The sequence below is a fragment of the Sapajus apella genome, unplaced genomic scaffold (assembly GCF_009761245.1).
Source record: "Sapajus apella isolate SASKATOON/1434 unplaced genomic scaffold, GSC_monkey_1.0 scaffold37, whole genome shotgun sequence".
Taxonomy (NCBI): Eukaryota; Metazoa; Chordata; class Mammalia; order Primates; family Cebidae; genus Sapajus; species Sapajus apella.
The window spans coordinates 20,507,703-20,523,112 of NW_022436977.1; the positions used below are offsets into that span (position 1 = coordinate 20,507,703).

The 15,410-nt window shown below is 40.9% G+C and overlaps 1 protein-coding gene and 1 long non-coding RNA gene across 4 annotated transcripts in view; one reads left to right on the plus strand and one right to left on the minus strand.

Moving 5' to 3' along the window:
* CTDSPL2 (CTD small phosphatase like 2) overlaps window positions 1-15,410 on the minus strand; it is a 112,039-nt gene that overhangs the window by 38,632 nt on the left and 57,997 nt on the right. For all 3 annotated transcript variants that reach the window (XM_032297625.1, XM_032297622.1, XM_032297623.1), the window contains exons 3-5: window positions 9,546-9,684; window positions 6,304-6,453; window positions 2,183-2,398 (exon numbers count right to left, since the gene is read on the minus strand). In XM_032297625.1, the coding sequence (XP_032153516.1) occupies window positions 2,183-2,398; window positions 6,304-6,453; window positions 9,546-9,684 (505 nt within the window). The remainder of the gene's footprint in view (window positions 1-2,182; window positions 2,399-6,303; window positions 6,454-9,545; window positions 9,685-15,410) is intronic.
* Window positions 503-13,434, plus strand: LOC116564472. Its single transcript, XR_004274914.1, has 3 exons — window positions 503-639; window positions 8,404-8,406; window positions 13,424-13,434. It is a non-coding gene; the product is annotated as an uncharacterized LOC116564472 (long non-coding RNA).

Below are 15,410 nucleotides of genomic sequence, written 5' to 3' on the forward strand. Positions count from 1 at the left end.
CAAACATCAAACAGGAAACCAAAACTCTGAACTTTAGTCTATACTTTACTTCATTAGTCTTATACCCAATGGGCAAAGTAATAAGCATTAAATGATGGGTCAAAGGTGGGTTAATTGAAAGTATCACCCACAAAATGAACGTAATTGATTTGCTTGTTAGATTCCATATTAATATAAATTTTTTTTTTTTTTTTTTTTTTTTCCCGAGACGGAGTTTCGCTCTTGTTACCCAGGCTGGAGTGCAATGGCGCGATCTCGGCTCACCGCAACCTCCGCCTCCTGGGTTCAGGCAATTCTCCTGCCTCAGCCTCCTGAGTAGCTGGGATTACAGGCACGCACCACCATGCCCAGCTAATTTTTTGTAGTTTTAGTAGAGACGGGGTTTCACCATGTTGACCAGGATGGTCTCGATCTCTTGACCTCGTGATCCACCCGCCTCGGCCTCCCAAAGTGCTGGGATTACAGGCTTGAGCCACCGCGCCCGGCTCATATTAATATAAATTTAACATTATAGATATGAATCTTTTACTTGATGACTTTAAAATAAACCTTTCCTATTTTGCTGCTTGTTCCTTCATATTGGTATTACTGGATTGCACTATATAGAAGCTTCATAATTGTACCATATTTTCCTTAAATGTCAGTGACTTTTTTAAAAGCTTCCTTTTTATAGCTGAGAGAAGTACAGATGCACCTAGGCTTATGATGGGGCTATATCCCAATAAACCGATCATAAGTCACAAATATCATAAGTCAAAATGCATTTAACACCCTGATAAACCCACTGTAAAGTAAAAAAATTTGAAGATGAACCACTGTAACTCAGGAACCATCTGTATATTATTCTACTTCCTTAAACCAAACTATGTTTCTTTTTTTCTTTCCCAAGACTGGATCTTGCTCTGCTGCCTAGGCTGGATTGCAGTGACTCAATCATAGCTCATGGTAGTCTGGAACTCCTGGGCTCAAGCAAACCTCCTCCTCTAGCCTCCTGAGTAACTAAGACGACAGGCACACGCCACCACCCCTGTTAATTTAAAAAACAAACCATTTTTTTGGCCAGGCGAGGTGGTTCATGCGTGTAATCCTGTCACTATGGGAGGCTGAGGTGGATCATTTGAGGTTAGGAGTTCGAGGCTAGCCTGGTCAACATGATGAAACCCCGTCTCTACTAAAAGTTAAAAATAAATTAGCTGGGCGTGGTGGTACATGCCCGTAATCCCATCTACTCAGGAGGATGAGGCAGGCGAATTGCATAAACCCAGGAAGCAGAGGATGCAGTGAGTCATGATCGTGCCAGTGCACTGTCCAGCCTGAGGGACAGAGCTAGACTCCACCCTACATGGCATCTGGCTATTTTGCTCAAGATGGTCTCAAACTCTTGACTTCAAGCAATCCTCCTGTCTTGGCTTCCTAAAGTGCTGGGATTACAGGCCTGAGCCATCATGCCTGGCCCCAAATTAGGTTTCTTAACTAACATATATTTACTGGGCTCTCTCAAATACCTGGTACCACAATAAACAAACAAAAAAAAATTTAAGATGAAATCTCCATGCCCTAATAAGATGGCCTTCTTTGGTTTTATTTCTGGTTTTAAGAATGATGGAACACAATTCCATCTTTTACCTTATCTATCTACCACAATACTCAGAGGTAATAAATTCCTGATCCATGTGTTTTCACATTTCAAGGACAACTGGCTCAGAAACCCAGTAATTATGTTTGGCAGATCCAGGTCAGGCTGCAAACTTAGGTATATGAGGAGATCTAGGAACAGAAGCACCTATGGGGGGGATCTCATAGCTGTAATGAAACAAATCTGAAGGTATGAAACTGCTTCTAGGTAAAGACCTCAGACATAAGGGTCCAAGACTTGTGCAATAATAATAAGGATGTTCATGAACATGAGCATGTATTTTGTTGTGTCAAATTTCTCCAAGCAATGAGATTAGTGGAAATAATTAAACTGTGAAATGACTAATACTTGGTAAAAACCTTTAAAACAATATTCAATTTCAAAATGACTTTGGATTTTTGGGACAAAGTTTTGTTTCCAATTTTAATTTTTTTTTTAAACTTCCAGGAAGAAAAACCTATGCATATAATCTGCTTATTTAAGAAAAATATGAAATATTGTATTTTTATCAACTACTCATGAAGATGTATAAGAAATTTTCTTCACCTGTAAGGGGTGGGATATCACGATTAACTGTTTCTTCTGCTTCTTCTAAACCATTGTTTATTGATGCTCTCACTTGAACTGCTTGATTTGAGTAAGTTGCTCCATTAGCTGATGTAGTAGTACTGGTAGTGATCTCATCCACCTGTTCCATATCAAGCTGTTTTACTATTTCTTCAGCTTCCACGGCCTGTCCTGGAGAATCTGATCCTGACGTTCCTAAAATCATAATTCAGTGTACTATTATCATTTAAAAATCCAACTATTTAGAAAAACTAAATACAACATCGCTGTACAATATATTTATTTAGGCTGATAATTCCTACAGGAGCAAAGCCGAGAATGTTTTTTTAGAGAATCTTTGCTAGCCATTTCAAACAATGAGGAATGAAGGCTTACGGGATACAGTAACATTTGTGAGCAAAGTTTCTGCATCCTAGTCATGTGTGCAATTGTAATTTTTCAACCAGAGGTATCAAAAAATTAGCTAACTGTTCTAATCATGAGAAGCTTTTAATTAAACGACAGAATAATTTCTCAGCAAAACTCTATCTCAGTAACAAAGACTGGGTCAGGTGTGGTGACTCATGCCTGTAATCCCAGCACTTTGGGAGGCTGAGGCAAGCAGACTGCTTGAGCTGAGGAGACTGAGACCAGCCTAGGCAACATGACTGTCTCTACAAAAAATACAAAAACTAGCTGGGTGTGGTGGTATACACCTGTGATCCCAGCTACTCAGGAAGCTAAAGTGGGAGGATGGCTTGGGCCCAGCAGCTCAAGGCTGTAGTGACCTGTGACCATACTACTGCACTCCAGCCTGAGTGACAGAGCAAGACTCTGTCTCAATTAAAAAAGAAAAGAAAAAAAAAAAAAGATTCCAAGTCTTTCCATTTACTTCTGGAATCTTCCAAATGTCATTTTAAATAAAAATAACAAAATTAACCTCCAATATTCTCAACTTCCTTAGAGAACATCCCTTCTCCCATGTTGCTTTAAATTTAACCTCCTTCCTAAAAGGTTTTCCTGATCCTTTCCCTCAATGCTCTTTATTCTCCCATACCCAACATACTAATTGAATCAGAATTCATTTATCTCCATTGCTACTATACAATCATTGGTTTTCCACTAATGTCACATAGCTATATAATTCTTCACTTATCCTCACTGCTGGCACCTACCATCAACTGCAAGAATCCTCTCAATCACAAAGGAGTTTAATACACAGCTACCAGTTTAGTCTTCTACTTAACACAGTATTTTGTCTACTTGTTATTACAGATGATGTCAATGACTCATCCAACAACTAATCCTCAAAGTTCTTGCCCTCTTCAGCTCCAACTATCTTCATTCATACTGCTCTCTATCAGTTACTACCATGGCCATAACCTGGACATTAACACTGAGAAATTTCACCTCTGAAACCTAAAATTCTTTTTTTTTTTTTGAGACGGAGTTTCACTCATGTTACCCAGGCTGGAGTGCAATGGCGCGATCTCGGCTCACCCGCAACCTCCGCCTCCTGGGTTCAGGCAATTCTCCTGCCTCAGCCTCCTGAGTCGCTGGGATTACAGGCACGCGCCACCATGCCCAGCTAATTTTTTATAGTTTTAGTAGAGACGGGGTTTCACCGTGTTGACCAGGATGGTCTCGATCTCTTGACCTCGTGATCCACCCGCCTCGGCCTCCCAAAGTGCTGGGATTACAGGCTTGAGCCACCGCGCCCGGCTGAAACCTAAAATTCTAATACTGTATTAACTACTTACCACAACCTCCTAACCTTCAAATTATATATCTCATACTCCCATTATATGTGATCTTCAAACTTGATAAAGGCCAGTCTGTTTAATTCCAAACACATCCCTCAAACACTTCTTTACCACCCTCCTCATCTTGTTAGACTTCGTGGTGTATTACTTAAACCCACTCTCAAGCTGGCAGCCTCAGTATCCTTGATTTCTTATTCTTTCACTGTCATCCATCAAGAAATCCCTCTTGAATTAATATAACCAACAGGCTTCTCAGACCCTAGTCCCAGGCTATGGAACAAAAAATACAAGGACTGGTCATAATCCAAATAAGACAGAAAGAGAGAGAGGGGGAGACAGGGGCGTGGAGATGGGGGTGGGGGAGGGCAAGGGGGGGTGGGGGGAGGAGGAGGGAGTGAGGGAGGGAGAGGGAGGGAGGGAGGGAGGGAGAGAGAGGGAGGGAGGGAGGGAGGGAGAGAGAGATCATCTCTTATAATTATCAAACTTCAACTCCTTCTCTAAGCATCTATTTCTGTATATATCTTTACAGATTCTTCAGCATGAAAAAAAAATATTACTACCAAATATTATAATTTTTTGAGATGGAGTTCACACTGTCTTCTGGACTGGAATGCAATGGCATGATCTCAGCTCACTGCAACCGCTGACTCACTAGTTCAAGCGATTCTCCTGTCTCAGCCTCCTGACTAGCTGGGATTATAGGCATGCGCCACCAAGCCCAGCTTATTTTTGTATTTTTAGTAGTGACAAGGTTTTCACCATGTTGGCTGGGATGGCCTCGATCTCCTGACCTCATGATCCGCCCACCTCGGCCTCTCAAAGTGCTGGGATTACAAGTGTGAGCCACCATGACTGGCCCTGAATATTTTTATTTGAATATTTCATGGCATCTCAAACTCATCATGGCCCAAATTACACTCAACTATCTATCTCCCAGGGACTTTATTTTCCTTAAATCTTCTACTCTTCTGTCATGTTCTCTATTCTCTTTCACCTCCAATCTACACCAAAAATGTGTCTATTTTCTGTCCTCTGATCCTTCCTGTCTTCTCTAATACAATTAAGGTCTCATCAAGTCTCACAAGAACTATTCCAAGTCTACTAATTGTTCTACCTGCCTACAGCCTCTTCAGAATCTACCCTACACACTATTCCCCAAGTGATCTTTATAAAACATAAATCAGATCATATTATTCACCAACTTAAAACCTTTCAGGCTGCTCTGCCTATGGAGTAGCCATTCTTTATTGCTTTACTTTAAGAAACTTGCTTTCACTTTGGAAAAAAAAAACACCTTTCAATTATCACCTACTTGAATAAAGTTTATCATCTTACTAGGTTAGCTCTATAGTATGACTTCTTCATAGCTCTCCTACCTTATCCCTTCTCAAATCCACAGTTCCATCAATTATAAACTGAAGTACACTCTCAAATACACTATGCTGTTTTCTGCTGCAAGGCCTCTACTCATGCTGCTCCTACCTGGAATGCCTTTTACCACCTTTCCAGATTCAGCTTTTCTTTCAAGCCTTTTGTGAGCCACTACTCCCACCGCCCCCACCAGAGGACAGGGCCATTCCATTCTTTTTCTTTTATTTTTTTAAGAGACAGGGTCCCACTTGGCTGTCCAAGCTTGAGTGCAATGGTGTAATCATAGCTCACTGCAGCTTCAAATTCCTGGGTTCAAACTGCTGGGTTCAAGCATTCCTCCCACTTCGGCCTTTGAAGTAGCTAGGACTACAGTGCACTTGAATAATTTTTACTTTTTCTGTAGAGACAGGGCCTTACTATGTTGCCCAGGCTAGTCTCAAACTCCTGCCCTTGAGCAATTCTCCTTTCTCAGACTCCCGAAGCGTTTGGATTATGGGCATCAGTCACCACACCCAGCTCACAAGGAGCTGTATATTTTTAATGAGGTGGCAAACAAATGAGATGCTGACAAAATTCACTAATAAAATAAAAAAGTATGTATTTTAAAAAACTATGTATTTTTTTGCTGGGCGCAGTGGCTCACATCCATAATCCCAGCACTTTGGGAGGCCAAGGTGGGCAGATCACTTGAAGGTCAAGATTTTGAGACCAGCCTGGTTAACATGGTGAAACCCTGTCTCTACCAAAAATACAGAAAAAAATTATCTGGGGGTGGTGGTGGGCACCTATAGTCCCAGCCACTGGGAAGGCTGAGGGAGGAATATTGCTTGCACCTAGGAGGTGGAGGTTGCTGTGAGCGAAGATCACATCACTGCACTCCAGCCAGGGCAACAAAACGATACTTCATCTTAAAAAAAACAAAAAACAACAACAACAAAAAAACTGCATTTTAAAAAACCCAAATCACAGCTAATGGTTTATACTTACCATTTTTATTTGCTGGTGAAAAAAAGTTGAAGACAGGTGAAAATATGGTCCCCAACAAAGTAGTCCTTGGAGGACTGCCAGAGGAAGGATTATCTTCTAATTTTCCATTTTGTTTTACATGTTGATTTGTCATTTCGTAACTACCAGCTTCTAAAAAAGAAAAAAGAAAAAAGTCATGATCTAGAAAATACTGACTTTCAGAAATGTTATAAATCATTTATTGAAGTAACTCTTTTTCTCTCAAAATACTTCATGAAAGCTAATTAATGCTAATGTTCAGAAGAGCTTATTAAAGAAAGCCTGAGGTAAATTACTTCTAAGTCAAATGCTCTGTATGTGTTTCTAATGCTAACATTTAGTGAATTTTTTCAAAGTAGATTTACACCTGTAGACTGAAAGTCTTCAAATCAACACAGTATAATACAAAATGAAGAAAACTCTTTGTAAGCAAGCAAACTAGTTCCTACTATCTAAAACACAAATTATTTTATTTTTTATTTTATATTCTGGGATGGTTCTACTTCATAAAACCTTCCCTTGTTGGGTGTGGTGGCTCATGCTATAATCCCAGCACTTTGGGAGGCTGAGGCAGGTGGATTAGGAGGTTAGGAGTTCAAGACCAGCCTGGCCAATATGGTGAAACCCCGTCTCTAATAAAAATACAAAAATTAGCTGTGCATGGTGGCAGGAGCCTGTAATCTCAACTACTTAGGAGGCTAAGGCAGAGAACTGCTTGAACCTGGGAGGTGGAGATTGCAGTGGGCCAAGATCTCACCACTACACTCCAGCCTGGGCAACAGAGAGAGACTCCATCTCAAAACAGACAGACAAAAACAAACAAACAAGAAACCCAAAAACACTTCCCTCACATCTGTTTCTATATAATGAATGACAGCTAAATGAGTAGAGGCAACATAAATCTACTGAAGCAAAGACTATATACAGCAGTGTCAAAAATTACTTGTGGACACTGAGGCACCATCTCAGAGTGGCTAAGGAGAATAACGGTAAGTTTCCTGTAAATAAATATGTTCCACAGATATTTTTTATTTAATGCAAAAGTAAAATCAACTGTTCTAATTAATCATTCTTTAACTTTCCACACTTGATGTCTACCATTTATTTATTTCCTTCTTTGCTATGTTCTTTTAACTTGTTTCTTCTTCTTTTTTTTGAGATGTAGTCTTGCTCTTCTTACCCAGGCTGGAGGGTAGTGCCGTGATCTCGGCTCACTGCAAACTCTGTCTCCTGGGTTCAAGTGACTCTCCTGCCTCAGCCTCCCAAGTAGCTGGGACTACAGATGCATGCCACCACGCCAGGCTAATTTTTTCGTATTTTAGTCGAGATGGGGTTTCACCATATTAGCCAGGATGGTCTTATCTCCTGACCTCATGCTCCGCCCACCTTGGCCTCCCAAAGTACTGGGATTACAGATGTGAGCCACCAGGCCTGGCCCCCACCTTAAATTTTTTTTTTTTATTTATTTCTGAGACCAAGTCTCGCTCTGTCGCCTAGGCTGGAATGCAGTGGCAAGATCTCAGCTCACTGCAACCTCTGCCTCCTGGGTTCAAGCAATTCTGCTGCTTCAGTCACCTGAGTAGCTGGGATTATAGGCGCACACCACCTTGCTCAGCTAATTTTTGTATTTTTAGTAAAGACGGGGTTTCACCATGTTGGTCAGGCTGGTCTCAAACTTCCAAAGTGCTGGGATTGCAGCCATGAGCCACCGTGCCCAGCTTAAGTTGTTTCTCTATTTTTTCCCCCCTTGTCTTGTCTCAGTCTTCTTTTCCCCCCGTCTGGTTTGTTTTTTCTAACAATAAAGATTTATTATTGCATTAGGCAGAGACAAGGGGAGAAATTGCTGCTGTGTTTAAGACAGCACTGGTCAAAATAGTACTCCATAATCTAAAGCAGGGATCCCTAACCCCATACCCACTGGTACCAGTCCGCAGCCTATTAGGAACTGGGCCATACAGCAGGAGGTGAGCAAGCATTAATGGCTGAGCTCTGCCTCTACTACCTTATCTGCAGATAAGCTGCTGCATTATATTCTTTTAGGAATATGAACCCTATTGTGAACTGCACATGCAAGGGATCTAGGTTGTGTGATACTTATGAGAATCTAACTAATGTCTGATGATCTGAGATGGAACAATGTCATCCAGAAGCTATCCCCATCACTGACAGTGGAAAAAACTGTGTCTTCCACAAAACTGGTCGCTGGTGCCAAAAGGTTAGGGACAGTTGCTCTAAAGTTATAGCTGTCTCTGCTTTTCCTTAATGTTTTTCCTCCTCCTTTTTGACTTTGAGGAGTTTCTCTGCTATACAATAAGGTATTGACAGATTTATCAACAGCTACACTATTGACATTTCAGTCTGATAATTCTTTGTTTTGAAGAGCTGTCCTATGTATTGTGGGATGTTTAATAACATCTCTGACATCCACCTGCTAGACACTGGAAGCCACCCGTCCACATGTTGTGACAACCAAAAAGGTCTCTAGATATTGACAAATGTCCCTTAGAGGAAAAAACCACCCCTAATTAAGAACTACTGGACTAAGTGATGCAAGTCCCCTCTGAGCTCTTAAGTAGCATAATCTAGGAAAAAATTTGGTACATATTTCAATTAAATTAAGTCACAAACATTATTGCTTTAAGAAATGAGTTTATCAGGATGTCCAAAATGTTGACTCATACATATTTTATGCAAAAAGCATAAAAGTATATAGTTACTCTACTTACTTTAATTCAAAGTAAAATTTTTAAAGTAGCACATTTTTATTTCACTACATATTACTAATACCTAATACAAAGATTACAAAACTGAGGCAAAAATTACTCATAGTAGTTTTGTTTTGTTTTTGAGACATAGTATTACTCTGTCACTCAGGCTGGAGTACAGTGGCACAATCTCAGCTTACTGCAACCTCCGCCTCCTGGGTTCAAGCAATTCTCAAGCTTCAGCCACCTGAGTAGCTGAAATTACAGGCAAGCACCACCACGCCTGGCTAATTATTTGTGTGTGATTTTAGTAGAGACGGGGTTTTGTCATGTTGGCCAGGCTGACCTCAAATTCCTGGCCTCAAATGATCCACTGACCTTGGCCTCTCAAAATGTGAGGATTACAGGTGTGAGCCAATGCACCCGGCCTCAAAGTAGATTTTTAAAAATACCTAAGAAATGCGTCAGGTGAGATCTCTGCTTACACCTAAATAAAACAGTATCTAAATATTAACAAACCTCCATTTACTTGACTTTTCCGTCTTACTCGAGATATCTGTTTGTTAGGTTTTTCTCCTGCTCTTGGTGTTGATGTGATCAAATTGTTATCTATATCACGTTCAATTCTACTCCGTTTTGAAGGATTTTCTCTCTCTTCCTTAAGAGAAAAAAAAAAAAAAAAAAACACACACTAAGCACAGTCATTCTGCCTTACAGGTTATAATATTAAAATGAGAAAACATGGTATAATATACTTTCCTCTGTTTTTCATATACAGGAAAAACAAACTGCAATTACAGGTAGTATCAAATAGTAGTAGAAAACACAGAAAAAATTTGACAGAGTTGTAAGAATATGAATGTAGTTACAATATACAAATATAATTACAGCATCCTCACAATTCAGATCCCTTCCCCCAAGGTCCACTAAGTTTTCCATGCTATCAAAATACTGAATTACAGAATGCTTTCCCTCATTTTTAGAACTGTCCCAAAGAATAGAGATCATTTCCTTAAGTGACTCAGGGTAGGAGAGAGAGGCCCATTGAATGTGCTGGCAAGTCACATATTGCCCAAAAACAGGGGGTGGGGGTGAAGGTGGGGCCTGGCACTGCCATACCCCCTCAGTGCAAAATTTGTATTTTTCAAAGTTGTCTCTAAGATAGGCAATTAAGGGGGAAAATCTTGGTAAGGTGGTGTTCTTAAATCTATGAATCCCCACATAAATACAGAGAACTAAAGAAGCAACAAAAACCCATGGGCAACATTTAAAACAAAACCAGAACACAAGGTATTCCCCACAAACTCGAAAATGCAAGCAGATGAGGACACACCAACAGGCAAAATTCCTAAATGTCCATATACACCAGTGCAAAGGAAAACAGAAGGAAGCAACAAGTGACGTGGCACACCTGAGAACGGAAGCCCCAAACACCTGACAGGTAGGTAGTCACTGGAAACCACAGCAGGCCAAGTTGACAACAGCAAATGAAACAAGGGGAAGGGAAGTTGGGGAGTTGCTGTCCAGTCCAATAGCATAAGAGGTCTATGGTTAGAATTGAAATGACAGGAAGAGACTGCTCCTATGAACTCTTGAAACTGACCAACTCTGGGCCCCGTCTAGAACAGTTTCCATACTGAGGGGGAAGTATTGGGAGTGAAATCAAATGTTGGTAGGGCAGGCACAAAAGAAAGTAAAGAGAAACTCCAAATAAACACACAGTGGAAATAAAAGACAAAACTCAAAAAGCATCACTAATATTTTGAAAACACTACATAAAAACAAAATTTGTTCAAAGAGATACCCTGAACTATAAAAGTTTCTGAAAATTCAGAAAAACTACTTTCACATAAAAATGATCAAGAAAGTGTAGATATAAAAATCCCACACAAAACTATTATGATGAAACACACATGGAGCCAAATAATACCTCTATAAAGAACACATGTAAGAAAAACATGCATAGGGAAAAGATTAAAATTACAATCTTTTATTTCAAAACGAGACAAAATACATCAGAAAAATACGAGGCCAGGTATGGAGGCTCATGCCTGTAATTCTAGCACTTTGGGAGGTTGAGGCAGGAGGATCACTTGAGGCCAGGAGTTTGAGATCAGCCTGGGATACACACCAAGATTCCATTTCTACAGAAAAAATTTAAAAATTAACCAATCATGGTGGCAGGTGCCTACAGTCCCAGCAACTCAAGAGGCTGTGGCAAGAGGATCACTTGAGTATAGGGGTTTAAGGCTGCAGTGAGCCATGACTGTGCCATTGCACTCCAGCCTAGGCAATATAGCAAGATCCTATTTCCAAAAAAAAAAAAGGAAACCAAAAACAAAAAGGAAAGGGAAAGGGAGAGGGAGAGGGAGAGGAAAGGAGAGACATAAGAAGAGGAAAAAAAACTCAGAAACAGAACAAAAGATTTCAAAAATTTTTACAAATCATTTCAGAAATAAAAACTACACTAGAAGGGGCCCAAGACAGAGTAAACATTAGATTCTACCTTTAAAAGAAAGAGGGTAAAATGAACAATTTTGCTTTTTTGAGAGCCAGGGTCTCACTAAGTTGCCCAAACTGGTCTCAAACTCCCAGGTTCAAGCAATCCTCCTGCCTCGGTCTCCTTAGTAGCCGGGACGATAGGTGATGGCCACCACACCTGGCAAGGGAAAAAACGATTTTTTTTTTAAAAGAAATGGAGAAAATGTAAAAGCCAGGACTAACTAACATGTCAATTCAAGACATGTTTTATTTTTTATTTAGACAGTCTCACTCTCACCCAGGCTGGAGTGCACTGAGTAGTGCCATCTCGGCTCCCTGAAACCTCCACCTCCTGGGTTCGAGCAATTCTCCTGCTGCAGCCACCCAAGCAGCTGGGATGACAGGCACTCACCACCACACCCAACTAATTTTTGAATTATTATTAGAGACGGGATTTCGCCATGTTTGTCAGGCTGTTCTTGAACTCCTGACCTGAAGTGATATGCCCACCTTGGCCTACCAAAGTGCTGGGATTACAGGCCTGAGCCACCATGCCTGGCCCAATCCAAGACATATTCTAAATGTAACAACTTAAAAAAAAAAAAAAAAAAAAAAAAAAAGAGAGAGAGAAAAATTATAAAACATTTGACAGAAATGCTTTTCATGCTGGAAGAAAATAGAATAACATCTAAAATGATCAAGATAAAATGTGAGCTAAGGATTTTATATCCAGCAAAACTGATTTTTGAGCATAAAGGGCACTGTTATCAACATGTAAAAACTCAGAATATGGTCCCCATGGGTCTTAATTTTTTTTTTGAGACAGAGTCTGGCTCTTGTCGCTCAGGCAGGAGGGCAGTGGCGCAATCTCTGCTCAACACAACCTCCACCTCCAGGTTCAAGCAATTTTCCTGCCTTAGCCTCCCTAGTAGCTGGGATCACAGGTACCTACCAACACACCTGGCTAATTTTTGTATTTTTCTTTTTCTTTTTTTTTTAGTAGAGATGGGTTTCACTATATTTGCCAGGCTGATCTCAAACTGCTGATCTCAGGTGATCTGCCCACCTCGGCCTCCCAAAGTACTGGGATTACAGGCCTAAGCCACTGCGCTCAGACCCCATGAATCTTTTCTGAGGAATACACTAGAAAAATGAGCTTCAGATAATGATGGGAGGACTAAGCATACACATTAAGTACATCAAACAGATTGAGAATCTGTAGAATTAAGACAAATTTGAATAAAGGATAGCATGTAATGAGTATGTGCTCCAAAAACATAAACATAAAACTAGTGAGAGACACACACTAAATGAATTTCTGCAAGCATTAGATAAACAGTACCAGATAAAATCCTAAATGTATTAAGGTATGAATACTATAATGAAAAATATGCGAATAAACATAAAAGATTTTTGTGTTAAGTGCTTTTTTTGAGGAGGGGAGACAGTTTCACTCTTGTTGCCCAGGCTGAAGTGCAATGGCTCAATCTCAGCTCACTGCAACCTCTGCCTCCTGGGTTCAAGCAATTCTCCTGCCGCAGCCTCCCAAGTAGCTCGGGTTATAGGCATGTACCACCAAACCTGGCTAAGTTTTTGTATTTTTAGTAAAGACAGGGTTTCTCCAAGTTGGTCAGGCTGGTCTCAACTCCCGACCTCAGGTGATTTGCCCACCTTGGCCTCCCAAAATGCTGGGATTACAGGCGTGAGCCACCATGCCCTGCAAGCACTTTTTTTTATTTTTAAATAAAACAAAGTCAGGGTCTTGTCCTGTCACCAAGGCTGGAGTGCAACGCCATGATCTTAGTTCACTGCAGCCTTGACTTCCCAGACTCAAGCCATCCTTCCACCTCAGCCTCCCAGCAAGCATACACCATCAAGTCCAGCTAATTAAAAAAATGTTTTTTGTAGAGATGGAGTTCTGCTGTGTTGCCCAGACTGGTCTGGAACTCCTGAGCCAAAGTGATCCACCCACCTTGCCTTCCCGAAGTGCTGGGATCACAGGTATGAGCCACTATGCCTGGCCCCCTTTCCCTGCCTTTTATTCTTTAAAGACAGGGTCTTGCTCTGTCAACAAGGCTAGAGTGCAGTGGCACAATCTTACCTCACTGTAATCTCTGTCTCCTGGGATCAAATGATCCTCCCACCTCACCCTCTGAAGTAGCTGGGACTCTAGTGTGCAGCATCATGCAATCTCTGTAACTTCATTATGATTTAGTAAATTATTATTTTGCAATTTCTAAATTTTTCTATATAAAGTAATGCATCACATAACAACTGGGGTATGTTTCGAGAAAAACACCTTTAGTGATTCCATCACTGTACAATCATACAGTGTACTTACACAGACCAAGATGATATTGTCTACTATACACCTAGGCTACATGGTATAGCCTACTACTCCTAGGCAACCCACCTGCTCAGCATGCTACTGTACCGAATACCAAATACTGTAGGCAATTATAACAAAATGTTAAGCATTCATGTACCTAAGCATTAAAAAAGTACAGTAAAAATATGGTACTATAAACTTATGGGAACATAAGGTGGTCCATCCTGATCTAAACATCATTACATCATTATGTGGCATATAACGTGTGTGTGTGTGTGTGTGTGTGTGTGTGTGTGTATTTCATATATATATATATCATATGTAATATGAAAACACAGCAAGAGTATTCTAGTTTTGCTTTGCAATAATATATTTATTTAAAATATATGTTTCTAAATTTTACTAAAAGTTATTTCAGAATTTAGCAATATTTTAATATAAAATTTGTAATTTTTAAATAATAATGAATCATTAGATTAAACAGGGAGGTTAGAAGAGTTGTGATTTCAAGCCATTGCTGCACTGCTAAAAAATAAGAAACTCTGGCCAGGTGCAGTGCCTAACGCCTATAATCCCAGCACTTTGGGAGCTGAGGTGGGTGGATCACCTGAGGTGGGGAGTTCGAGACCAGCCTGACCAACATGGAGAAACCCCGTCTCTACTAAAAAATATAAAATTAGCCAGGCATGGTGGCACATGCCTGTAATCCCAGCTACTCGGGAGGCTGAGGCAGGAGAATCACTTGAATCCAGGAGGCAGAGGTTGTGGTGAGCTGAAATCGAGCCATTGCACCCTAGCCTGAGCAACAAGAGTGAAACTCTGCCTCAAAAAAAAAAAAAAAAAAAAAAAAAAAAAAAAAAAAAAAAAAAAAAAAGAAAAGAAACGAAACGAAACTGACATATCAGGATTCTCTGACTCACAAAGCAGAGACTCTATTCCAGAGACTCTAAATGCAACTGTAAATAAGAAATGAAAACATGGCCAAGCACAGTGGCTCACGCCTATAATCCCAGCACTTTGGGAGGCCGAGATGGGCAGATCAGGAGGTCAGGAGATCGAGACCACCCTGGCTAACACAGTGAAATCCCATCTCTACTAAAAAAAAAATTAGCCAGGTGCGGTGGCACGTGCCTACTACTCGTCCCAGCTACTTGGGAGGCTGAGACAGGAGAACCACTTTAACTCAGGAGGCGGAGGTTGCAGTGTGCCAAGATCACATCATTGCACTCTCCAGCCTGGGTGACAGAGTGAGATTCCATCTTAAAAAAACAAACAAACAAGGGCCGGGCGCGGTGGCTCAAGCCTGTAATCCCACCACTTTGGGAGGCCGAGGCGGGTGGATCACGAGGTCAAGAGATCAAGACCATCCTGGTCAACATGGTGAAACCCCGTCTCTACTAAAAATACAAAAAATTAGCTGGGCATGGTGGCGTGTGCCTGTAATCCCAGCGACTCAGGAGGCTGAGGCAGGAGAATTGCCTGAACCCAGGAGACGGAGGTTGCGGTGAGCCGAGATCGCGCCATTGCACTCCAGCCTGGGTAGCAAGAGCGAAACTCCGTCTCAAAAAAAAAAA